The sequence below is a fragment of the Magnolia sinica genome, chromosome 3 (genome assembly GCF_029962835.1).
Source record: "Magnolia sinica isolate HGM2019 chromosome 3, MsV1, whole genome shotgun sequence".
NCBI lineage: Eukaryota > Viridiplantae > Streptophyta > Magnoliopsida > Magnoliales > Magnoliaceae > Magnolia > Magnolia sinica.
Genome location: NC_080575.1, coordinates 30,092,585 through 30,118,616, shown reverse-complemented (window position 1 = coordinate 30,118,616; position 26,032 = coordinate 30,092,585). Strand labels below are relative to the sequence as shown.

Here is a 26,032-nt window from a genome sequence, read left to right as displayed (position 1 = left end):
GCCTAAAACATCTACTGGATTTAAAACTTCTTACCTTGAGAGAGTGTCCATCGGGAGCAGGATGAGCAAGGACAAAGACACGGTCAATAAGAACAATCACGGGTTCTTTACCTAGACTTTTCCAAGGAACCTACAATCAAAAACTTCAGAGTCAAAGATATTGGCAACAAAGCTACACTCAAATCATGAAGTTGCAATCAAAATGAAAGAGATCAATAAATTTTTGGGAATCTAATATGACAATAATTATATAAGTTATGACTAGATGGACTCCTAGCAGCAAACGTCGGCGGAAGGGGCCCCCATGGAGACGCAGGAGATGCAAGAGCCGCCAGCCGGGTCGACTAATGAATGATAGGCTGGAGGGAGGGCTCATTCGACTAATCAGTGATCCCTGGGGCTACCTAACACAGATGTCCCTGAAATAGGGAATTGGTTGATCGGAAAGCTCAGGCAGGAGTAGGACATTCCACACAAATCTTTCTCCGCTAGCAGGTGGTCCTCTCAAATCAAATTTATTCATCGACGCGAATCAGTAACTTGACATTAGCACAGATCAACTTGATCAATCAACTCCATTTGGCTGGGCTGGCCCTCTGATTCAAATTAGTGTGGATCGGCTCTGTGATTCGCGCAAAGGCGATTCGCCTCTTACGCGTTAACACGAAGAGTCTTTCAATCGGGCGGCAGAATATTGACGATGATTCAAAGACTCGAAGACCTAAACTTAAGACAGGCTGGGCTACCCACAATTCGATGACTCAAATCCCACATGCTCCTACTTGGTGACTCTAGCGACTTGGCGATTGCACAAATGGGAATGGGTGGGCAAGTGGCCGATAGTTCAACTCGACGATTGGATGATCCAAACAACTTTATAAAGTCAATTTTATATACCAGATCTCAATCCAAATGGGAAAGTAAAAGATACTCAATAACTAGGCAAACATCTCAATCACCTCCAATGGCATATTAAGGGTCCAACTCATCTCGAACACTTTGAGGAAGTGATCCCAAATAATACTTGCCATGGTGCAATTTCAACACATAATAGTAAGGGGGGGGTTGCGGCCACAATAAAGCTTTGTATTAGCCATTGTTCGAATCATCCCCAATATTATCCGTATCTCTAGCTCAGCGATATCGATAACATGGGTGGCGATGCCGATAACACGGGTAGCGATGCCAATAACACTGTTAGTATCAGAAATTCCAGGTATCAGCATTGTATCACCAATATTTTCGACTCTGTAAATTCTAAGTGTTGCTTGTATTGTCAATGTTTCAATATCGCCAATATTTTCAACTGTATAAATTCTAGGTGTCGCTTATATCGTCAATGTATTGGCAATATTTCAATAATATCACCAATGTATCATTATCACCAAAATTTTGTTTATTAAAAAAAATTCCATTTCAATTTTATTATGGACGCATAGTTGTATGCAGTATTCAATTTGTCAACAATAATATCAATAATATCGCGCTATTATTGTTAGCGAAATATGGGAGATATCGAGACCACAATCTTTCGTTTCCTTTCCAATTGTCGACGATTTCTCAACGTAATATTGTGTTGTCGATATTCTAAAATATCAATGGAAGTTTGGATGGATGGTTGGATGGATAGATAGGATAGGTGGGATGGTTAGATGGATGATTGGATGGATAGATGGGATGGATGGGATGGGATGGACTATTTTTTTAAGACAACACATGCTTTTGGCCCCCCATTAAATGGAAATTAATTATGTATGTATTCTTTTTACAATTTTTTATTCCTGAATATGCAAATGTGTATTTTAGTACCTCCTAAAGTTTCACTGAAAAATTTCATCGTTTTCCCCGTGTTTCCCAATGTTTCTCTACATTTCTGGTTACTGGTGATATTATCGATGATATCGATATTGTTTCCACATCCCCGGCCAACGAAACTTGTAATGATACCGATGCTTCGAACTCTAGTATTAGCACTCAATGACAAATAAATTATTGCAAAATAAATGTGAAATGAAGGAAAGGTACTCCACAAGATTATAACGATACCATACACATGCACACGCATATCACCCTACACTCCCACTCAAGATGAAGCATCGATGTCAATCATGCCAAGCTTGGAACGAATACAAAGTCGATGATTACAACCAGTTCCTTTGGTTAAAAAATCAGCAAATTGATCATCTAACTTCTAATACAACATACAAACATCCTTTGATGCCACATTTTCATGGAGAAAATAACAATCAACCTCAATGTGCTTAGCGTGCTCATGATAAACCAAGTTGGAGGAGACGTGAATAGCAACAAGATTATCACAATGAAGTGTCATAGGAGAAGAGAAGTAAACCTAACTCAGTCAACGAGGTCCTCAACCCAAAAAGTTCACACACACCATGAGCCATAGCCGATATTCAGCTTCATCACCAGATCAGGCCACAACTAATTGCTTTTTTTTTAATCTTTCCAAGTCACTAAATTCCCACAAACCAAAGGTTGAATGGCGACTAGAAGGAGAGCCAGCACAGTCCACATCCGTAAGGGCTTCAACATGAAGATGATTATGCTTGGAATAGAGAATTCCCCAACTATGTGAGCCTTCAAGAAGTTTCACAATACAATAAACTGCATCTAAGTGACTGGTGTGTGGCGCATGCATTAACTGACTCACCACAATAATTGCATAGGCAATATCAAGATGGGTAATGATCAAATAGATGAGTTTGCAAACTAATTGTCTATACAGGCTAGCATCAGGTAACAGTTGACCGTTGTCAAGCCGTAACTGGTGATTTTGCTCAATAAGAGTGTCAGCGGGCTAGGCATCAAGAAACCCACTATCTTGGACGAGAACAAGAGTGTACTTTTGTTGGGAGATCACAAAGTCGAGCTAGGATCTCACAAGTTCAATGCCAAAATAATAGCGGAGAGATCTAGGATTCTTTTTTTTTAAGGGTAAGAATTCTTTAATGGAAACTGATCTAGGACCGATGCATGAAGTCAGATATTGTGAAAGACCAATCAGCAAAATTAAATTAATTAATAAAAATCACAAAACTTGCTACCATCATCACAAATACCAAGATTCTAAAAGGAGATCATGCATAATTCAGGCCTAGGTTGCCAAGCATCATCCTACAAGACCATTAAAATAAGGAAAACTAGGATCTAATGGATGTAGAAACATCCAAATAGCATAGGGTTAAGCCTATTTCAAAGAGGAAGGCCAAATACTACCTAAGGTGAGATTAGGGTTTAGGGAAATGGGGGAAAACTTGGAATTAGCACTAATAGGGTAAATTGTGTAAAGGGATTAAAGGGTTTAGGTACCAGGATAAGGGAATTAGGGTTTTGGATAGGAGGAATGTAGGGATTTGGGTTTAATTGAAGATTGTGAAGATCCAGGGTTTGGTAATTCGGGGAAATAAGGAGATTTGGGATTTTTAGGTTTAGGGTTAGGGTTTGGATAAGAGAATGTGAGCTTTTGTGTTGCGGACATCAAACCACCACTTCGTACATATCAAAGATGTAGGCGTCAATAGGCTACATCGGCACTTTTACTTTGGCTAGGCAACTAATAGTAATCACCAGTGGTCATCAGCAAGCATTAGAATAGCATGGATGGCATGGATCATATTTGGAGATCATCTCACCGTTGATCGTGGTCTACATGATTGCCCATCCATTGGATCGTCTTGTGTCCCATCATGGGGCCATCCGATGGTTGGATTATGTTGGACCATTTTGTCAGTTAGTTCTTTTATGTTAGTTGATGATATGGATATTTTAGTTTATGATTGGACTTTTGGTAGGGTAGATTAGACTTTTTATTTTTTAAGACATAATGGTTATTTTTGCTTTTGTTACTAAAATGGTAGAATTGTCATTTCAACCAATTTTTACTATGAAATAAAGCAAGAAGGGACGTCCAACCCTAATTGTGAATTTGGAGAAATTCATAAGGCCTCGTAGAGATCCTTTCTTCCTTTCATCTTCCTCCATCGTTGTGAAAGCTAGATCTTTGGATAGAAGCCTAGAGGGTGTGAAATCACTCTATCCTTCATCCTTAAGATCCTTCCTCTTTTACTTCATGCTTGATGGTTTGTAGGTGGTAGATTCCTTTGAATCCTCAAATCAAAAAAAGTAAGATTTTATCTTTCATTGTCCTCTCTTGAATTTTTATTTTTTTTTACTCGATCTTAAGGGCCACCTCATTCCTTTCCCATTATTATCGGACCCAACTCATGCGTGGATTCCAAAATTTCACCTATTGAGCCTAGATTATTCCTATGCTAATTGGAAGATCTTTATCTTCTTAGGCCCTATTTTCCAAGCATTTTTTCTTTGTCAAAGGGCTGATGATTGTGATTTGGCCTCAGATCATACCCATCATCTCTTAGGCTTCACATTGTTTGCATGTGTATCACATTTAACTTGGTGATTTTCTTTTATATAACTTTGATTTTATATTAGATCTCAGTCACATAGCTGGATTTGCATCATTCTACATCATTTTGTTGTATGGGTGGTGGAAGGCGAAAAGGACAAAGGGTGGGGCCGTACAGCCAACCCTATGGGTTCACATGTGTGGTTGTACGGTCACACGTGTGCGCTAGGTAGGTCGGGTTATGGGTTTTTAGGGTTCGGTTTGTGCGAAAGGCAAAAAGGAGAAGAATAGGAAGGTTATTGATAGATTTGGAGAAAGGGAGAAGAAAGAAACTTGAAGGAATACCTCGATTGTTGATAAACGGATGTGGGTGTGGGGATAAAAGGAAGCATCGCACTTCCGTTGATGAAGATAAGCTTCACACCGATCTTCCTTCCAAGTCATATGGAAGAATCCTAACATCACATGAAGATTATGGAGAAAATAAAGTTCTCTTTTTAAAAAAATAAATAAATAAATAAATAAATAACAAAACTAGCAATGAGGTGTCCAAAATTATAAATTAAACCGTGTAGTGAAATTTGACCAAATAAACCCTAATCTAATGAAAAATCCCTCATAAGGTGTCCAAAGTATAAATCAACTTATAAACTAAATCCTAAAACATATTTGTCCTATGATGATGAAAGTGGTCCATGATCAACAGCCCGATCATGTAACCATGCAATCCAATGGCCCGATAGTCACATCCCTCAAATCCAATGGTCCAAATCACTCCCTAAAGCAGCCCATGTGCATTTTCCCAGTGTGGAGTCTTTCAAATGCTCACACATGCACATGGGGTCTTCAACATGAGAAATCGGTGTGGCCCACCTCCTTTAATATGTACGCAAAGGTGTACGTAACATGATGTCCTCATCAAAAACAAAAGCAAAACAATAAGAAAACAACAAACATAACAAACGAAAAGATTAGAAAATTATATAACAACATGGAGACTAATCTTTGGTCCATAGTGGACAAAGAACCAATACAGTCTCCCACTTTGGCTAGAGAATCAGCCTTCCCATTTGCTTCCCTGTTGAGCCTTGGAAAAAATCACTTGGTTGTCGATCAGATCCACCATTTCCACCAAAACATTTGCCAACCTCCAAGGGTACACTATTGAAATTGCCCAGGAGATTACATTATAGCTAAGTAACGAAGTTTAATCCAACTGCCACTTTGATCGCGCATGACAAAGTTGTTGCCTCCACATGATTTAACTCTGCGATGCCAACAGGAGCTGAAATTCTACTAACAATTTCCCTTGGCAATTGAAAATTGTTCCTCCCACTCCCACCAGCTCGAGATTACCAAAAGAGCATCCATCGAAATTAATTTTAAACCCCCCTTATGGTGGCACAACCCTCTTGCCTATAGGTTCTTTTCTTACCAACTGCACACCAGTGTTTCTTCCCTTTTTTTTAAGGATATTTCTTCTCATTTATACTACAGCATCTATCTCGACATGCCTCTAACCCTATTATCAACTCTATGACTGGGTGGCACAACATAATCACCAGCCACAATGATATCATCACACACACACTAACAGTAAAAAGACCCACGGCCCACTTAAAGAAGAGGGCACGATCAACACAGCTTCAAAAGTAGTCAAACTTCAACAGGACATGACGAAACCGCTTGAAACACACCCATGAAGATTGTTTGAGACCATAAATGACTATGCAGATCTTAGACACAATCCCCTTCCCAGTAGCCGAGATAAAGCCAAAAGAAGCCATATACACTTCTCCATATAGATCCTCATGAAGGAAGATAGCTTTGACATCCGAGCTGATCAAGCGGCCAGGAGAAAGTGGCAACCAAAGAGAGCAACAAACATACAAAGTTCAGTTTTGCAATGGGAACAAAAGTATCCTAAATCAAATTTCTAACTAAAACCTTAGGCCATAAGTTGGGCTTTTTACAGTTTTACCTCTCCATTGGGTAAAAGGTCTTTTCTAATACTATAAAAGAGAAAGATGGATATGTGAAGCTCTAATGCCATTATTTTGAATAAAAAGTTGTGTTTTCTCTTCTTCATGTGATTTGAAGAATAATCTGTATGATTTGGAGCTTGGATGTGGTGTGATTCCATTCCCCATTCAACGGAGGTGCGAGGCTTCCATCAATCTTCCTTCTCTCTTCATTTCTATCCAAAAGACGTATTTTCCCAAAAACTTCATCTCTCTTCTTCCCTTCATATCCAAGACCATCCAAATCATCTTTTTCTTCAACTTTTCATTATCCAACTTCAACCCCAACCGACATCAACCATTGAGGACCCAAAAACCCTAGCCAACGACCCACACATGCGAGCCCCTAAGCTGACCATATGGACAACCACTCAATCATTTGATTTCCGCTTGCTTCCCCCATCAAAACCCTTTGATTCCCCATCCATAACCCTAACCTAAACCCTAGATTACCAATTTCCTATTTTCCCCAATTTTTAAAAACCCTAATTCCAAAATCCCCAATTTCCATGAGCCCTAATTTTCCAAATTTCATATTTTCCCCTTCCTAACCCTAATCATAAAACCTACAAATTTGTCCCTTGAGTGTGAAACGTGCCTAAGCATAAAGATTCTTGGGGACAAGCAATTCAAGAAGATGGGCATGAGGCATTTAAAGGAAGTGCATATTCTTGCTCTGAGCTCAGCAACCCCATTTTATTCTAGAGTAAAAGGACATAGTCTGAGATTCAATACCATTTTCCTGCGAATAGTCCTAAAAGGGTGATGAAATGAAATCACCACCATTGTTAAAGCTAAAATATTTATATTGCCTTCAAACTAGTTGGCAACCATCCTATGAAAAATCCAAATGATGGAGAAAATCTTAATCTTTCAGTTTTGGAGAAATTTTCATGTAATCAATTCCTATTTCAAACAAAGGAGCTTAATAGGTGCTTCCACACAAGGTGATTTGTGGTTTGAGTATAAAATGCCTCCTTAATGTAAGGGTGTGGTATCATGATGTAGAGCAGGTCGCAAGCACTTTCATGGCCAAGATGGATCGAAAAAGGCCCAGTCGACGACAGAAGAACGGACGTATCTCGCAAACCAGAATGAGCTATCGGACGTACCATGACGAGCTACTTTAGCCACCCAACCCGCTATGCAGGGTTACCCACACCGAATTTGTGAAATACCATCAGATCACCGGTCAAATTCCTGTTTTAATTTCGTTTTTACTATTTATAATAAGTTTTAGTTTGGGTATAACTCTTCATTGGTTGGGCTTTAGGAGTTGTGCCCAACATGAAAAGTGCTTAGAATAATTAGGAGAACATCATGGTTCAGCCAAATAGGACACTTCTATTTTTTGCCGAAAACAATGCGCACTAGTAGACGCCACGACCATCTATAAATAATAAGTTTACTATTTATAATAACTCACAATTTATACGAGTTTTAGTTGTAGTTTGATTCCGAAACTTCTTCCTACGGTTCATGTTATTATTTAAGTTGTAAGCTCATTTTTCATCATCAATCAATTTATTATGAATTTTCTAGAATTATTTTATTTTCATATTTTTCCTTGTGGATTCGAGGTTTTCTCTAGGAGGAGTCTGGAGAAGTTCCATGGACTTGCTCATACAAATTTTTTTAGTGGATAGCTTTAAATGACTCGATATAAACTAACCCAAAACCTAAAATAAAATAAAGAAAAAGGTTATAGATGATTTATTTATTTATTTGTGCATCCATTAACTAGGCAAGGTTTCCGATATAGTTGCATATAGTCATTGATCAAAGGGCCATAGTATCTGTAAAAAAAAAAGGGTACTGGAGAAGGACCCCAAACATCATAATGAATAAGGGTCAAACGTATGCCACATTGTGCATAAAAACTACTAGGAACGACGATGTTTTGCAAGATGAAATGCTTCACAGAGAAGTTCCCTCAAACTATCAGACCTAAACGAAAAGGGAAGCAATAGTTTTATATTACTAAGTGAAATATGGCCAAGATGATGATGCTAGTACAAAATCCAATATATTGACAACTTTTCTATGAGACTAAAGTTCAATCAAGCATCATCCGCAGGTTGAAAAGGATAGAGCCCTTCACGTTCACAACTTCCAATCCTCTATCCAGTCTTTAAGTCCTAAAAGCATAGTCATAGTTGAAAGACAAAGTAAAACAACTAATAGACAATAAATTAGAAGGCAACTTAGGAACATAAAGAGCAAAAGGCAACAATAAAGATGGAGAGCCATTAAGGGTTCCAATACACTTTTGACATGACAGTCAAATGCAGGTAATGACGAATAAGAGTGAAATTGTGAAGTCATATCAGTCATGTTGAGGCACTAAAATCAATCATACAGGAATGACTAACCGCAGTGAGTACAAATATCTTATGCATACAGGGGACAACCGCAGTGAGTACAGACTAGTTAGTTCCTTTCATCCCTTGTCAAATTGTTGCAACCTCTACTCGGGTCACCCCGACGACTATGGCTAACAACAACCCACATCACAACCATAGCCAAAGACACTACGCCCCACAACAAAACCGAAGTCACCACAACCATACTATAATTAGATCTCCATTTTCCACTATCGCATCTATACTATGTCCACTACGACCACCAATAGCCAAACTAAGCATGGCCGATTCATCATGAGAACTAAAGGCTATGTTTATCACAACTTCTCGGCAATTTCCTTCTCGTTGAAGAAAAGGAGAAGATTGTCCTGAGAGCAAGGTATTTCATAACAGTAACGGCGGCCATAACGGCCACCACCATTACCTTTACGATACAGGTCGTAACGGCTGTTACAACCCCCACAACGGCTGTTACAGTCTCTTTTTTTATTGAAAGAAAAAACCCAAAAAACATGTATCTGCCCAATAACATTGAAACAAAAAAGTTCCAAAAAACCTATATTTGCCCCATAACAGACTATTATAGGGCTGTTAGGGCCTATATAGGGGGCGTAACGGGTTTATGGCAATCACGGGTCATTTTTCACATAATAGTTGTTACGGCCGTTACAACCCCGTAACGTGTAACAATTGCCGTCATTACCTTTACGTAACGACCTTTTACAGCACACCATGCCTAGGAGAAGACAAAGGCTCCCAACTAAGAATTTGCGTTAGAACAGTTTCATACTCAAGATTAAGCCCAGCAAGAAGATCAAAGATTTGTTGCTCCTCAACCTTAACCAGTCGCTCCACTTTGGCCTCTTAGCATCTCGATAAGCAAAACAAATCCAATAAAGAAACGCTTGGGGTGCACATGTAAACCTAAATGTTTTTCGAAAAATTAACCTTGCCACCCTTACCCATAAGGAAAACGGATTCATTTATGGAATTTTTTTTTATTTCTTTGTGGTTTTTCCGCCAACTTTACTCGGGGTGTCCATGCATACTTGTCTCTCGTATTCACGTGTTGTTAGTTTCTCTCCACCCCTTTGACCCACATTTCGTGGCAAGAATAGACAAAACCAACCCTAGTACAAGTTCTCTGTACTTCTTTTGGATAAACTCCCTCCATAATGATTTCTTCCTTGAACCTCCAATGCCATTTGCTTCTTTTGTAATGAATTCCATAGCCATTTTCTTAACAGAGCCCAATTTCCTCCAACAATTCTACCTATAAGTAAGTGTCATTTCATCTTCAACTTTCACTCCCCCTCTAATTCATGAGGTGAAATTCATCTATCATCACATAAACATACAAAAAATTATTAAAGTATATATATCCTATGGTCAAGTATCATAAAAAATACCGCTCTCCCTCTATCTTATTTATCAAAAAAGAAACAAGAACAAAACGAGAAGGTTGCCTAAGGAATACTGAAGAGCAGAATACAATGAAACTCCCAATTGACACACTCAAAATAATGCTTGAGCGGTGTCTCAAACCAAAGATAATGCACATACCCCTTGATAACCAATAGTTAAAGATATATCCAAGAAGATAGAGTGTACTTAGTTTCTAAAGTGGTGCCCATGGTTCCATGATCCAGACAATTGTTTTGTTAGAACATGCAACAAATAAACCATGCCCCAAAAACACCCATATTGGAAGGTTGTACTGATCAATCTTAGGCCTTCAAAGAATGAGGAAGTTGAGGAGCTTATTGGTCTTCTAGCGATCTTATCAAAGGTGGTTCCCTCTCCAAAAGGTCCTAACTCACTCTGATGGATGAAGGATGACTAAGGCAAGTTTTCAATCAAGTCCCTCTACCAAGCTTTTAGTGGAGGTGATAGTTATAATGAGATTTTCTCTGATGTCATACGTTTGGTGGTATGGAGCTCCGTTGAAGGTGGCAGCATTCGCTTGGCTTATGGGGAGGAAGAAGATGCTAACTTTGGACGACCTATGAAAAAGGAAGGTGATCTTACCGAATGCTTGTCTACTTTGATTTCAGGATGCATGTGGACCAAATCTTTATTCACCGTTCTTTTGCAAAACAAGTGTGGGACAACTTTCAGCTTTTTGGAGTTTCATGGGTCCTACCAAGCTCTATCGAGTCTTTCTTCTTGTCATGGCATGGCGGGAGAGTCAGAAAGAGGCAGAAAACAAATTTGGCACTTGGGTATGTTAACAGGTATTTGGACCTTATGGCTAGAAAGAAATGATCGTTGTTTTAGGGGCTGTTTGATTTTCCAAATCCTCCGTAAATACCATGTAAATAAGCAATTATTACTTTTTCATCCTGTTTGAAAAGAAGCATGTATTTATGCTTCGAAAACCGGTCCACAAGGACTTGTTTAAATTTGTGGGCCCCACCGTGATATATATGATATTTCCGCTGTCTATCTGTTTTAGCAGAACATTTTAAGGCATGAACCAAAAAATGAGGAATATCCAACACTCAAGCGGCCCACACCAAAGGAAATAGTGGCCCCAGGAAGTTTTTAACGGTAGGTGTTTGATTCCCTTTTCCCTGTGGTGTGGTCCACTTGAGATTTGTATCTTCCTAATTTTTTTGCTAATGCCCTAAATTCAGTTGGCATAACAAATAAACGGTGTGGATAAGTAATGCAGGGCCATTTTCACACCCGGCTCGAGTGGGGTTGCCTATGGGATGCAGAGGCATACTTGGGGTGGGCAGCCCGTGTGAGGTGGGTGGCTCCTGTGAGACAGGCCCCACCCATGTGAAGCGGTGCCCATGTGATTTGGGGCCAACGAGGGGGGTTCGGCCGAGGTCTTAACCCATGCGATGTGGGGCCTATTCTATGAGATAAAGGGATTAATTCGTCATGCTCTAACAGTTCGAGCTTTTAGAGAAAGTGGCTAATTGTCATGCGTCAAATTGGTATCAGGGCGGGAGGTCTCATGTTCGAGACTCCTCACTGAGGGTGATTAATGCAGGGACATTTTCACACCAGGCTCGAGTGGGGTCCCCTGTGGGATGCAGAGGCACACTCAGGGTGGGCAGCCCGTGTGAGGCGGGTGGCTCGTGTGAGGCGGTACCCATGTGATTTGGGGCCCACGAGAGGAGTTTGGCCGAGGTCCTAACCCATGCGATGTGGGGCCTGGGGTATGAGATAAAGGGATTAATTCGTCATGCCATAACAGTTCGAGCTTTTAGAGCAAGTGGCTAATTGTCCTGCGTCAATAAGCCACATACATTATGGTGGGCCCCACATATTTCGTAGTGTCCTCAATTTTAGCGTTCAAAAAGTAAGTGTCAAATCAAGCATTGGGAGAGTTGCGGTAATTACATAAGAAAATAATTATTACCCATTTACAACCCATTTACAGGGAATTTGAAAATTCAAATAGGCCCTTAATAAACGGAGGGCCAAAGCTTCATATGTGTTTAGTAGGGCTAAATGTCATGTAATAAAATGGGCGGTAGCTTCTTATGTATTTATTTCCCTTCCAGATTGTTGGCGGGAGGTGTAATATTCTGTGTATAGTTGTATATTGTGGCTATAGCCTTTTTTAATGATGCTATCAATGCTTTAAAACGAAAATCTTTGGCCCTTTTTTTAGTTGAATGTAGATATTTTCCTCAATGTTGTCAAATCGCATATGCAATCATGTGCGATCGCATATGCACACAATCACATATGCGACCGCATATATATTTATTTTAATTTTTTTCCAAAAAAATTTTTTAAAAAATGTAAAAAAAATTTTAAGAAAATAAGGAAAACTTTCCCAAGTTAATAGTTAACTAATTTTACATATTTAAAATACATTTGAGATAAATAAAAGCAATTAAACAATGAATTAAACATCAGGTCATCAACATTCAACAATATAGTTAACAAGTAAGAAGTAATATCAAAATCAACAAGCTATATATTTATTATTGTAGAAAATCAATAAGCTAACTTTCTTGAAACTTGAGAGTTCTTGAATCTTGATCTTCCAACTTCCAAGAGAGAGGGAATGTAGGGGAGAGAGAGAGAGAGAGAGAGAGAGAGAGAGAGAGAGAGAGAGATTAGGACCACTTGGAATTAAGAAATGTAAGAGGAGAATAAGAGAGTTAGGGGTGAGAATATTGCAAATGGAGGAGGTTTGGAAGCCTTTTTATAGGCAAAAAGTTGTTTTTTTTACAAAAAATAAAAAATTTAATATGCCATGGCCAATATGCGATCGTATATGTTGCATTCGATCACATAAATCACATATGTGATCGCATATTTTCGCATATGTGCCATGATCGCATATGTCATGATTGTATATGCGATATGCATATCGATATGCGATCGCATATGTGCATATGTGGTCGCACATGACAACACTAATTTCCCTTCTTGGCTATCTATTTACATACCACAATTCAAAGGTTGAGATTGTCCTATCAAGAAGATTTCTAGGCCAAGGTCCATTGTCTAATCATGGAACCATGGGCCAATCAAAAAACAAGTATATTGTTCATATCCTTGGCTTGAGGATCATATGATTCCTTAGAGGCGAAACCAATTTAGGCCACCATAACCATATCCTAATTGCAACCCCAGATCACTTCATGAGATAAGCTCGCATCATATGTTGTGGCTTCAACATAACCAGTCTCCAGAGGAACTCTGCCATGCAGAACACAACTATTGGATAGAACACTCACTTCATATAAGGATTCGAAGTATATAGGTTCCCGACACATGTCTCTGCTCGTGGACCTCAATGTGTGTGTGAGAGAGACTAGAAATGAATGCATGCTATTAGAAAAAAAAAAAAAACTGATTCATCTTTTGCCGAATCCACTTTGTAGGCAGTTAGTATTAACCTCCTGTAGTACCTCGAAGCCATGACCATACATGCCATGGAAGACACCTGCCAAAAGAGGACCAAATGAACTCCTTCCATGCAATATATCCCATCTAGAACAAGGATGTTGTTCTTCGCACAGCCACTTGGTAATCAAAATCAGAGGTTTAATTGCAGGCAAGTAGATGTCAGATTAGATAGGTGAGCCTAGGTATCATTTGGCTTGCATGAAAATTAGAGCAGGATCTACATTTATAGCTAGACCTCTCATATAACACTAAGTGTGAACTCTACAACATTTTATTTAAACGCATGTATAATGCAGGGCTTCTAAGTACAGACTGAAACTCTTTGGTTCTGAAGTACCCTGATTTTGCTAGTAATACAATTACCTATTTACCTTAGAAGCCTAGTTTCTCAAATAAAAGAAAACAATATATACCCACCAGTATACAGTCACACCCATACATGTTTTCATTCCCTTAGGCCTTAACTGAAGGGATAGTTCAAAGCATATTTAACATTTGGTTTCCGCATGAAGTGGCAATTAAAGCATGCTTCAATCTGTTTTGGATCAAAATTTCAACCTGCCTCTATAGAATCTTCAAATAAGTCAAACAAACAAATAAAGAAATATTCATGTCACTTAAAGACCTTGAATAGATTAACTTCTCAAAATAAGGATTTGATATAGATAAGATCAGTGGATGTAACCAATCAATCTAGAAATACAAGGAAGTTTACAAGAGACACAACTGTGCCTTCAAGTATCCAATAACAAAATAGGAGTTTTGAGTACACATTATGCAGAAATATTGAATATGCCAGTTGATAAGAAAAGTACCTTCAGGGTTATTGTACCAACAAAACCAGCTTTGACAGTAACGGGAAGATTTAGAGAATTTAACGCTTCTGCCTTCAACTGCAAGTCTTTGAGGACAACATCTCCTACAAGAGAAATGGAACCAATGAGGGGGGAAACAAACTTTTTGCAAGACTTTCTATAGATAAACTGAAGGTGGTGTGGTTAAAGAGGCCAAAAGTGAGAAGAAGGAAAAAAGAAAAAAAAGAACTTTTCACATTTGATGTAGTCAGTTGGCAAGAAACAGACCTCAGCAACCTCCCCAATGACAATAAAATGATGAACATTGGCAAAAACTGCAATTTCCTAAGCTCTTAGTTTATTACAAGTAAATGACAAATCGACAATCACAAACCAGTAAAAGTTGTCACAAATCCACCACCATAAATGAGTTAACCATATCATCAAAAACCAACCTTTCAAATCGCTAAACAACCACTAGAGGTAACAAATCACAAATGATTTTGGATTGTTCAGAAATCGTCCAAGGAAAAATTAATGTTCAGCTTCAAAAGTACATCGCCAGGCCTTCAAACATATATCATAAACTAAACCAAATACTGTTCCGTCACAATAAATTGTGGTTTAACTAGAGCACTATAGATTGACGACAGAAGCACATGCTATAACAACCTTAAGGCCACCTGAACAGGATGACTTCCAATGCAGGTTTTGAGGGGGAAATGGCCATCACCGTCTTAGACCCTTCTGCAACCGAGTAGTTAGATTGTCCAATGGATCAGACTTTTAGGCAACCTCATCCATGCTGGGAGGCATCAAATAAGAGGCCTAGACCTTGTATACATCTACAACATATCCCAGTGGAAACTTGGGTAATGGGTGTAATGAAATGAGCTCCATTATTATCATTTCTCGAGAAGAGAACTTAATGCTCATGTAAATTACTAAAGGGAACAAATCAACACAATCATATATCATACATACTCGTTCAAAAATATACTTGAATAAAGGCACCAAAAAAAATGACAAAGAAGCAAAAATAACTTACCAAATTCAAAGAAAATAAAATAAAAATAAAAAAATTGGAACAAATAAGTACATAATATATTACATGGTAATATTTGGTATTAAAATAACTTTCCCAATTGGCCATGCTACACCATTGCTTCTCTTTATAACACAGAAGAGATTAATTTACATAGACGCTTTTGCTTCTTAATATCTTGAGAACTACCATGTTCTCACTCTAGCACCCAAGCCCATTCTGCTTCGTGCAACCATGAAAAGAAACATTGAAGTACAACTAAAAGATTTGAGTGGAAAAATGAAATGGATACAGGTCTATAGAACCAAAACAGTATACAAAGCTGATGGATTAACACAGCAAAGAGAAACAATATACAGCACACAAATTACCAAACACAACCTGATAGAATTATGCCAATTATATGTCACCTACAAAGTATTTTCAATCTTACAGTTAACATAATAAAAAAGAGGTGCCAGAAGATTAGCAAATTGTTTTATAAGATTAGAACATGGTGAACACTTATGCAAACCTTTCCAGACACTGACTCTTAGAGCTTCTATTGAAAGCCCCTGGACATATTCTCCCAAATACTTTCGAAGCAGATGCAATACCTACAACAAACAACAGGATTATAGGGGTCAGCAATTGTTTTCCACTCTCTTTTTTTTAAGATTGCAATTGTTTTCTACTTCGATAAATGAATCAAACAAATGCATAACCAGGCCACTGTAATTAACTCTACAGAAAGAATTATTCGTGCAATCGGACAAGAAATTTTTCACCAGTATCCAAATCAAAATGCCATGAAAAATAATGCTTGAGCTGTATAAGTGTAAGGTTGAGCCAGCCCTTCATAAATAAGTGGAACAATGCTATGTTGATGATGATGAAGATATTTGAAGATGGATAGATGGGCATGAACTGAAAATAAAAACCTATCCATCAGCACGCAATCTTATCGAGACCAATGCAAAATGAAAACAATATGTAAGCTTTATTTTATCATGAATCTGAAATTTCTGAATTTCAGCATGTCATGAATCTGAATATATCATAGGCTTGAATTTGAACATGTCATGAATCTGAAATTTCTGAATTTATGGTGAATTAGCTTTATTTTATCGTTCCATTGCTCTAGTTAATTTGTCTTTAATTTCATGGCATCATATTAGGTTAGATCATTATGTCCTACATCAAAGCAGGTTCGGATATGAGGCATGGACCCAAAGCTAAGTCCAAGCCTGAGTGGGTCAACTTGGCTCCCAAAGCAATGGAGACACTCCATGTGCCCCCGAGCCCGGTACACCTGTCGCACGCTGGATGACTGACTTTTCGGAGCTGTACAGCGTCATCATTCCATCTACAGGAAATGCCACCCCCTGATGCCACATGTCCCTCATGCGTTGCTCACACGCTCCTAGTTGACGCGTGCCATCTTCTACTTCCCTTGGTCCATTGGAGCATCAAAACGGTGCTCCTACTTCCCTAATTTCGACTGGAGAATCACCCACTACTGGAGCTCTCTCCCAAGAATGACCTGAATCTTCATCATCTTCCTTACAAATGCAGACAGATACCATCTTGTCTCCAACTACAAGCGTTACTCTCTCTAGGGGGAGCTTCTTCCAACTTCTTCTAACACAAACCCTTCCTCACCTCATTTCCGCCCTAGAAATGGTATCCAAATCAATGGAGATCAGCTCCCCGAGCCATTCACAAATAAGGGCAAAGGTTTCTCCCAACCACAACTCCAAAGGAACCCCTCGACCCAAAACCAGCAAATTTCCTTCACAAATGGAGAAACATTTGACCAACTCTCCAACTCGATTGTAAACAATAATATAGGATTCTTTACCATCCATGGTATCCATCCCGACATGGAAAAAAAGAAGGTGGCTGTGATCATATTAATTGAAAACTTTGCTCCAACCATATTAGAACAAATCAGAGAGGAGCCAATCAAGGAAGAACAGTTAAAAAGGAGTTTGACACTTGTAAGCAATTAAAAAGAGAGGTTAGTTCTCTATCAGTGACTAATAGGGTACTCCCAATTGCGCAAGGAGTTCGTACATGTGGAGACCATCATTAGGTCACTGAAGTCATTGATCTAACTCTATTAGTAACTATAGGGTACTTTCCTACTATGCACAAAGTTTATGCATGTGGGACCCATGGTTGGGTCATCCAAACCATGGGTCTGATGGCCCCTATCATGGATGGACCCTAACCCCAAAATTTCCCAATTTGCAAGATCCTAGCCAACCAATCTTCGGCCTTTTCTCCATTGAACATAGGTTGTTGGTGTATCTATTTTTAACCATGTATTTGCACACAAACAGTCAAAGATGTCATGCACAAAGGCAGCCACAAGCTCGATGGTCTACATAATCTAACATGGGCCCCACATATACAGACTGCATGAGCAATACAGAACTTTCTTGTTAGTCACACAAAAAAAACTCAGCTTCTGAAAGTAATGAAAACTTGGAACCACACATCTAAAACTTTCATAGTGGGTGTGACAGCAAAAGGAGGTGTCCAGCAAAAGGGAAGACACCTATGGGGACAGTGATGGTGGTGAACTTTAAACACAACAACAATGACTACTGAGGCCATTGCTATGGAGACGATAGCTAGAATTGCATGCAGTGGCTACAAAGGTGGACCAAACAATGCTGGGATTGACAAATTTATTTGCATGGGTATAATATTGAGGTAGTTATTAACTAAATAGTAGTCATGGCATGGGTAGTAATTTGGATATGTGGAATTTTGACAATTCAAGTATTGTTCATTTTTATCATAGTCATAAGTCATAAGTAACCACAACATTGCTTTATTCATAGGTTTCTACATTCTGATTACCTAATGTACGCTTTTGAAAGTTTTAACTTTCAACTACTATGCAATTATCTCTTGAAGCTTTAATCTTAATGAATTGATTTCGGGGGCCTTTCCTAAGGCACACATTACAATGACTCAAACAAGACCAACCAATAGCAGTTTAGCGCACAAGAGTCCATCACGGTCCACCCAATGTGAACCAAAACTAGTGATACATTCCTACGTAGCATGATGACAAGAAATAGAAAGGAGAATGCGGGAAAAGCAATCCAAGCTCCAAAACAATATTTTCATTTGATTCTTCTACGCCAGATCATTTCCTAGATTTCAGCTCTCAGAGTTATCAGGGAAAGCGAAAAATGCAATCTCATTATATTTGGCGCAACCAAACAGGCCGTGAATTATTTCGGAAATCTATTCGAGGAAATGGAATCAAGAAAGGGTGAGAATGTACTCACGTGCACCTCGAACATGGTTGCCGCCGGGAATCAGATGATCCAGTCCTCAGAATCTGGGCACTGAACGCAGTTGCCGTGCGACGATCCTCTCCGTTGATCTGCATATGATCTGATTGAGAATCGGGTATCGTGCCATCATCATCTGGAAGATGGATATTTCCAAGGGATCGGACAGAAGCCTGTAGCTTCTACAGAAAAGGAAAAGAAAAGGTGAGACGGAGAATAGAGACGGGTCGATAAAAATGAGGGGAGAGAGGGTGGGTAAGAAGGAGAAGCGGGAAACCGGACGGAGTCTTCAGTTTTCCGCGAGTGTCGCATCTGCGCAGTGCAGGATTTGGACCAGAACCCTGCCTGAGTTCGTTATATAGGGGAACCAGGACAGAAATGATCGTCTACCGGCCCTCCTGGGTGCGGTTTTGAGTGGATCCCCGGATCCACCAAGGTCGGTGGATCCCTAACTGTGGACCTACTCTAATGTGTGTGCCTTACATCCACACCGACTTTCTCTCTCTTCGTTGTGCATGCATTACTCATATTAGGTGGACCATATCACAAGAAACAGTTGTAACTGAATCACCACCGTTATAAACTTCATGGGGCCACCGGAATGTTTATTTGTCATCCAATCTGTTGATAAGGTCACAAAGACCTGGATGAAGAGACCACACAAATATCATCTTATATAAAACTTTTGAGGCCCATGAGGACTTTTAATGGTTGATTACCGCTGTTTCTATGGTCCCCTAACATTTGGATCTGCTTCATTTTTAGGATCCGCCGTAAATTGAGTTTTCAAAATTGATGGACGGTGTGAATATAAGGAAAATACACTCACAGTGTGCCCTACGGTCAGGGATCCCACCCACATTGCCCCTCTTCCTTTCTGCTCGAGTCACGTTTTTAGGAATCCGATTCGTCGAAAAAGTGGGCCACCACATGATGATCACCAAGCCGGGCACAGACTCAAGATTGATCGACATCCGATGATACGAAGTCTATTGGCGTGGCCTACCTTTTTCACGGATTTGATATTTTATGCACGTCACACGCGGCGGAATACAAACAACGGATGTGAAGGTTTAGAGTAATCTATGGGAAATTTTATTGCATTGGAGGGGATTATACCATACGCTATGCTGCTGATGCTCTTTGTTGTTCATTTTGTACACGTGGTACCGCCCTCACTCAGGTCCCCTTGTAGTTGGATTTATGGTTTCCGTCGCCTGACAAGTGCAGTCACGCCAAAATTGAATGCGTGGCTAAATTCAAGCCGAACAACTGTACCTAATCATAGGCAGATAGGATGTTACCGAGACCAACGGAACTCGATCTGACTCGTACCAAGTTCAGCAGGCCCAACTAGAACTGAGTCCGAGTCTTGGTTGGGCTGACCCTAACCCAGTCCGACTCGATCAGGTATACCAAGTTTGATCGAGTTGGCACTGATTCGGATTGGGTTATCGGGCTTGAGCATTGGATATACTTCAATTTTGGGGATAAAATGGATGGACAAAGGGATAAAATCTCTGAAAATTTCCCTTATGACATGAGACGTGTGCGTATCCTAGATTATGAGATATACAGCATCGGTGGGGCTTTTAAGCAACTTGTTGTGTGCGCTACAATTTACACTTGCCATTCGTGCAATTATCATATGTCCTTCATGCGGTCTCTCTTTTCTTGACCACATGCATGCATACGGCTCTGAGTTGAAGGGGTTCATGACAATACTCAACATCTCTTAAGTGATGGAGGATTAGTTGAAGGGTTGTCTATCCATCATCAGATTAAACACCACTTGAGATTCTCTAAGTTAATTGAAGTAATGGTTGCAAATCAACCTCAACATCTAGTTGAGGAAGTTTAAGATGAGAATGAGGTGCATCATGCTCCCTCGCCTTGTACTCTACGCGATTACTTACAACCAGCGGGAGTGAGTACACCTTCCTACATGATATTTCCACCTAATACAGGAAACGTGGATTTCAAACTGAGAGTGATACAACTCCTTCCTGAAATTTATGGACTGGACTATGAAAGTTCATACTTGCACATTAAAGACTTTGACGAGATTGTTGCCTCTAAAGACACAGTAAGACTAAAGTTGTTTCCCTTCTCATTGAAAGAGAAGACTAAGTCATGGCTGCACTCCTTAAAGTTGCGATCTATCGACACATGGGCTGAGATGATCCGGGAATTTCTTAAAAAGTTCTTCCCGTTTCATAAAACGAACATTTTAAGGAAAGTAATCATGAACTTTGCCCAAAAAGAGAAAGAAACCTTCTTCTAATGCTGAGAAAGGTTCAAGGACCTCACGAATTCGTATCCACGTCATTGCTATGAAATTTGGTGGGTAATAAGCTTTTTCTATAATGGACTGACTTCCTCCATGCGCCAATTTGTGGAAATGATGTGTAATAGTAAATTCACGAACAAGGAGGCCAATGATGTGTGAGTATATTTTAATCAACTTGCAAAAAACGCATAATCATGGGACACCTCCCCAAGACCCACCACGTCTAAGCATACTCAGTCAAGAGAGAAAGGAGGAATGTAGGTCTGAAAGGAAGAAGATGACATGAATGCAAGGGTGGCCAATCTCACAAGAAAAGTCGAGGCCATGGAACTTAAGAAGGTAGAAATTTTCAAACCCAAGGAGGTTGGGGAAGTTATTTGTGGTATTTGTGCTAGCAACATACATGTAATGCATGATTGTCCCACAATTCCTACTTTTCAAGAGCTATTGAACGAACAATCAAACACCGTAAACAATTACCAACGACCATTCAGCGGACCCATCTCAAATATATATAATCACAACCGGAGGAACCATCCAAACTTCAGTTGGAGGAACGGACAAATGGTTAATCCTCAAGAGGCCCTTACTGACTCTTAAATCAAAGGAAACCTCGAAAGAATCTTCTAAAGCACATCCAAAACCAAGAGCTCTTCAATCAAGGCACATTACAAGCATTCCATGACCTTACTAAGGCTATACAAAGGATTGAGTCACACTTAGCGATTGGGGAGAAAGGGACTCTTCCAGCCTAACCTCTACCTAATCCAAAACCACAATGTGAAATAAGTGATCCAGGCTCTTCACATAACATAGATCAAGATAATTGTTAAGGGTCAAATATTGCATATCAGACCCAGTTATTGCCTGGATTTACGAATAGGATACTGTTTAACAGCCCGATTTACTTGTGTTTGTTTTGCAAGGTGACTTTAAGAGCCTGGACTGAAAAAGGGTGCTAAATGTATGGATTGACGCTCTGAATTCACCAAAGCATGAGACAGACCCCAGGGGACTAAGATTGAAGGATTTAGATACCAGGGATCCGAGGAAATAAAGCCGTTCATGTTAAAGAGGCCCGAAACTGGCGCAGAATACAAGATCACAGGGTTCTCGCCATCCGATTGGCTCGAAACTTCATACATAGGATTGGGACCATAAATTAACCGTACACGTAAAATTTCATCTGTTATATTCCTGTGGAAGTAGCCCAACGAACAGATCAGCCCCTAAAACTCTAATTTTGGGCCCACCTACTATCTGGATATGCTTCAAAATTGGTATCAACGCATTAAATGAGATGAGAATACAGATGGACAGAGCGGATTTCTCACAAACATCTTCAAGGGACCTCATGTACATCATGTGTGCACGGTAGACAAGTGCACTAGCCGTGCACTAAAATTCTCAAAATCGGTCAGCACACGCTGACCGACTCCATCTTCTCTGAATCAAAAAAGGAAACAGCGTCCTGCCGCTGTCCGTCTGTTTTACAATAGTGGGGCCCACCTATCATACATATGTACGATCTTGATCGTTCATTGTGTCCGTAAGATGGGTACTACCACAATCATGGTGAATTTTTTGTCCCATGCACCCGATCACAAGACATCTATGTTCAAACTTGAGATGGATGGCCGAATGAAGATCTCAGGGTCCACCATGGTTGGGATCCAAAACCAAGCAAGTCTGGACTATTTTTCATCCTGAAGCTAATGGACGGAGTGGATTCTACACCTGGCATCAAGCAATGGTCCACCAACCATCACAGAGCCGTGGCGTAGCCTCTATTTCGCAACAGGGGTTGCAGTTTTCCTTTGTGGGCCACCACCGTACACCAAAGGTCTAATCCGGACCGTCCATGTGACTCACGTGGCCCATAGCACTCAGGTCTAGGTGGAAGTATTTCGAAAGATAGCATATAACTTATCTCAGCCGTCCAAACGTAAGATGAACGGTAGAGAAAAAGATCCTGTGGACCTCACCAAAAGAAGGAAAAATATACACAATTCCGATCGAAATTCTGAGAGGAATCTGGTGGACGGAGTAGATTTTCCAAAAGTCATCCTAAGTGGGCCCCACCGAGAGTTCAGCGTCGGCTCGCGTACAGAGCCTGCGTCCGTGAAAAATGGCCGCTATGGGCCGGTTCCGTGATCCCGATCACGGTCGGATTAATAATCCAAACCGTCCAATGTAAAACTCCCCCCTACCCCCCAACGTTGTGTTTTTGGAAGGATATCAAGGAAAATGGTGTTGTTTTGGCATGGTTTTTGGGCTGCGTAAATAGAATTACGCAAGGAATTTTTGTGGTGCGCAGGAAGTTTCAAAGTCGGTTGTTGTGCATTCCACCGACTCCTTTACGCACAGACTCTGCACCGACTCCAACCACCGGATTGCAACACTTATAAAAAGGAGAAGAAAAGAGAGAATAGGGGATCGGTTGGGATTCAAGGAGCTTGGCTAGGACGTGAAGCAAGAAGAGAGACAGGGCAAAGACGGGTTCTAATTTCCCTTCTTCTTCTTTAGTCTTTTCTTTTATGAATTTTTTCAGAGATTATATCCTCGTTATGTCTGGCTAAACCTCTTAGCTAGGGCTAAGAGGTAAAGCTTGTAGCATGATGGGAGACTTGTTGCTTGTGCCTTTTGTTTAGACTGAAGTGATGTTGATTTTGGTTTAATTAAGGGAATGTTTTTAGTTTTTTTTATGGTCTGTTGTGACTAAAATTACAATGAGTCTGCAATAGCTTTGAGCATGTTCCTTTCCTTTTTATGTTTATGATGTTAGGAAGCCCTGTTGTTCACCATCGTCTCCTGGGCATGGTCGGATGACGGTACCCTTCCTAACCTTCATACATCAATGATTGGTTGCCAATTAGTTGAATTCTATTGTTTGTTTTGTCTCCTGGGCATGGTTTGGTGATGGAATCCATTCTAATTCATATACCTTTCACCTCTTGAAAACTATATCAAAGGAAGTTCAGTTTAAATTCCATAATTCTTGATGCAGGCATAAGATCTTCCTGATCTCTACAAGTGGATCCTCTGAATCCCTAGTTTCCTTCTTCTGAATTCCTTAAGTTTTAGAGTAGTATTTCACTATTATTCCTCAAAAACCATTCGATTTAGATTTCATCGTAGTCTAATTTTAATTCTACCTAGTTTTAGATAACGTACAAGTTTCAGTCCCTTGGGATTCGACCTCGGTCTCACCGAGTTTATTACTACATCACAACCCTATACTTGGGGAGTGGACAAGTTTTTGGCGCCGTTGCCGGGGATTTACGGTTACGATTCTCTGAAATTAATTAGGTTTAGAATTAGTTTAAGATTAGAATTTGACTAACTTTAGTTTTAGATTTTTATTTGATTTCTAGAACTAACTTGTTCTCCTGTTTTGTAGGATCCTGACATAAGTTTCTAAATTGGTACTTCTTTTCTAATTTCTCTACTGCTTCCACTTTTAAAATTAGGGTTTGAATTTTAGAAATTTTCTAATTCTAGTATTTCCCTATTTGTAGGAAATAGTTTATTTTTAGAAACTTTCCTCTTTTGTTTTTAGAAACTAGGTTAGTTATTTCCCTTTTTAGAAATTAACTTTCTATTTTTATTTTTTTAGTAACTTTCTAATTCTAACTCTTTTAGAATCTAATTTTGTTTCCTAATTTTCTACTTATAGAATTTTTGTTTAGAAACTAACTTTCTTATTCGATAGGCCTTTAAGATAGAAATTTCTAATTCGGTGAGTTCTTTCTCTCTACTTTCTATTTTTCAATTCTCTTTTAGTAATTTACTTTCTAGTTTAGGACTTTCTTCTTTTAGAAACTAGTTTACTTCTATCTTTATTTTTAAGGATTTTCTAATTCTAGACATTCTCTTTAGAAATTGACTTGTTTGTTTTCTTTTGCAGGTCTTAAACTTAGGGACTTCAATTTGGTAATTTCTTTCCATCTCTCTCTTTTTTTCTAGATTTTCTTTTCCTTTCTTAGGATTGGGTTTTGAATTTGATTGAGGGCTGCGAGTGTTTCATGCCCAAGTGGGCCCGTGACAACACTCGACGTCTCTTGACTGAAGGAGGATTGGTTGAGAGGTTGACTATCCATCGCAAGACTAGACACCACTCGAAATCCCCTGAGTTAATTGAAGTGATGGCTGAAAACCAACCTCTTCTACCCCAACCTAGGGTGGAGGACATTCAAGATGAGAATGAGGTGTATCAAGCACCCCCGCCACGTACTTTACGAGATTATTTACAACCAGCGGGGGTGAGTACGCCCTCATGCATGGTTTTTCCTGAAAATACAGGACATATGGACATCAAGCCAGGGGTTATCCAACTCCTTCCTAAGTTCCATGGGCTTGAATCTGAAGAACCATACCTACATTTGAAAGAGTTTGATGAGATCAGAGCCACTTTATATTTTCAAAATGTGTCTGAGGACACAGTCAGGCTGAGACTCTTTCCTTTTTCCTTAAAAGAGAAGGCTAAGACGTAGTTACATTCACTGCGTCCCAGATCCTTGGCACATGAAATGATATGCAAAGGGAATTTATAAAGAAATTCTTTCCACATCATAAAACGATTACCCTTAGAAAAGCAATCATAAACTTCACCCAAAAGGAGGATGAAACATTTTACTAATGTTGGGAAAGGTTCAAGGATTTGGTCAGTTCATGCCCACAACACGGCTTTGAAACGTGGCGCATTACAAATTTTTTCTACGATGGACTGACTCTTCTATGCGCCAAATGGTCAAGATAATGTGTAATGGAGAATTCATTAATAAAAATGTTGACAAGGTATGGGACTACTTCGATAGTCTTGCTGAAAAAACACAATCATGGGATTATTACTCAAAGTCGAACACCATATCTAGGCCGACTCAATTAAAGGAGAAAGGTGGAATGTATCTCTTGAAAGAAAAGGATGATCTCAAGTGTAAAGTGACTACGCTCATAAG

General features: G+C 39.6%; 1 protein-coding gene and 1 non-coding gene across 2 annotated transcripts in view; both read right to left on the bottom strand.

The window, feature by feature from the left end:
• Positions 1-19,128, bottom strand: part of LOC131239768 (uncharacterized) — a 226,098-nt gene extending 206,970 nt beyond the window's left edge. Inside the window, exons 1-4 of the mRNA XM_058237630.1 lie at positions 18,779-19,128; positions 16,006-16,087; positions 14,468-14,571; positions 35-130 (exon numbers count right to left, since the gene is read on the bottom strand). Coding sequence (XP_058093613.1) covers positions 35-130; positions 14,468-14,571; positions 16,006-16,087; positions 18,779-18,793 — 297 coding nt within the window. The 5' untranslated portion in view covers positions 18,794-19,128. The remainder of the gene's footprint in view (positions 1-34; positions 131-14,467; positions 14,572-16,005; positions 16,088-18,778) is intronic.
• Positions 19,129-25,656: 6,528 nt separating this feature from the next.
• On the bottom strand, positions 25,657-25,763 carry LOC131241646 (small nucleolar RNA R71). The gene has a single exon (XR_009169205.1). It is a non-coding gene; the product is annotated as a small nucleolar RNA R71 (small nucleolar RNA).
• Positions 25,764-26,032: the final 269 nt, after the last annotated feature.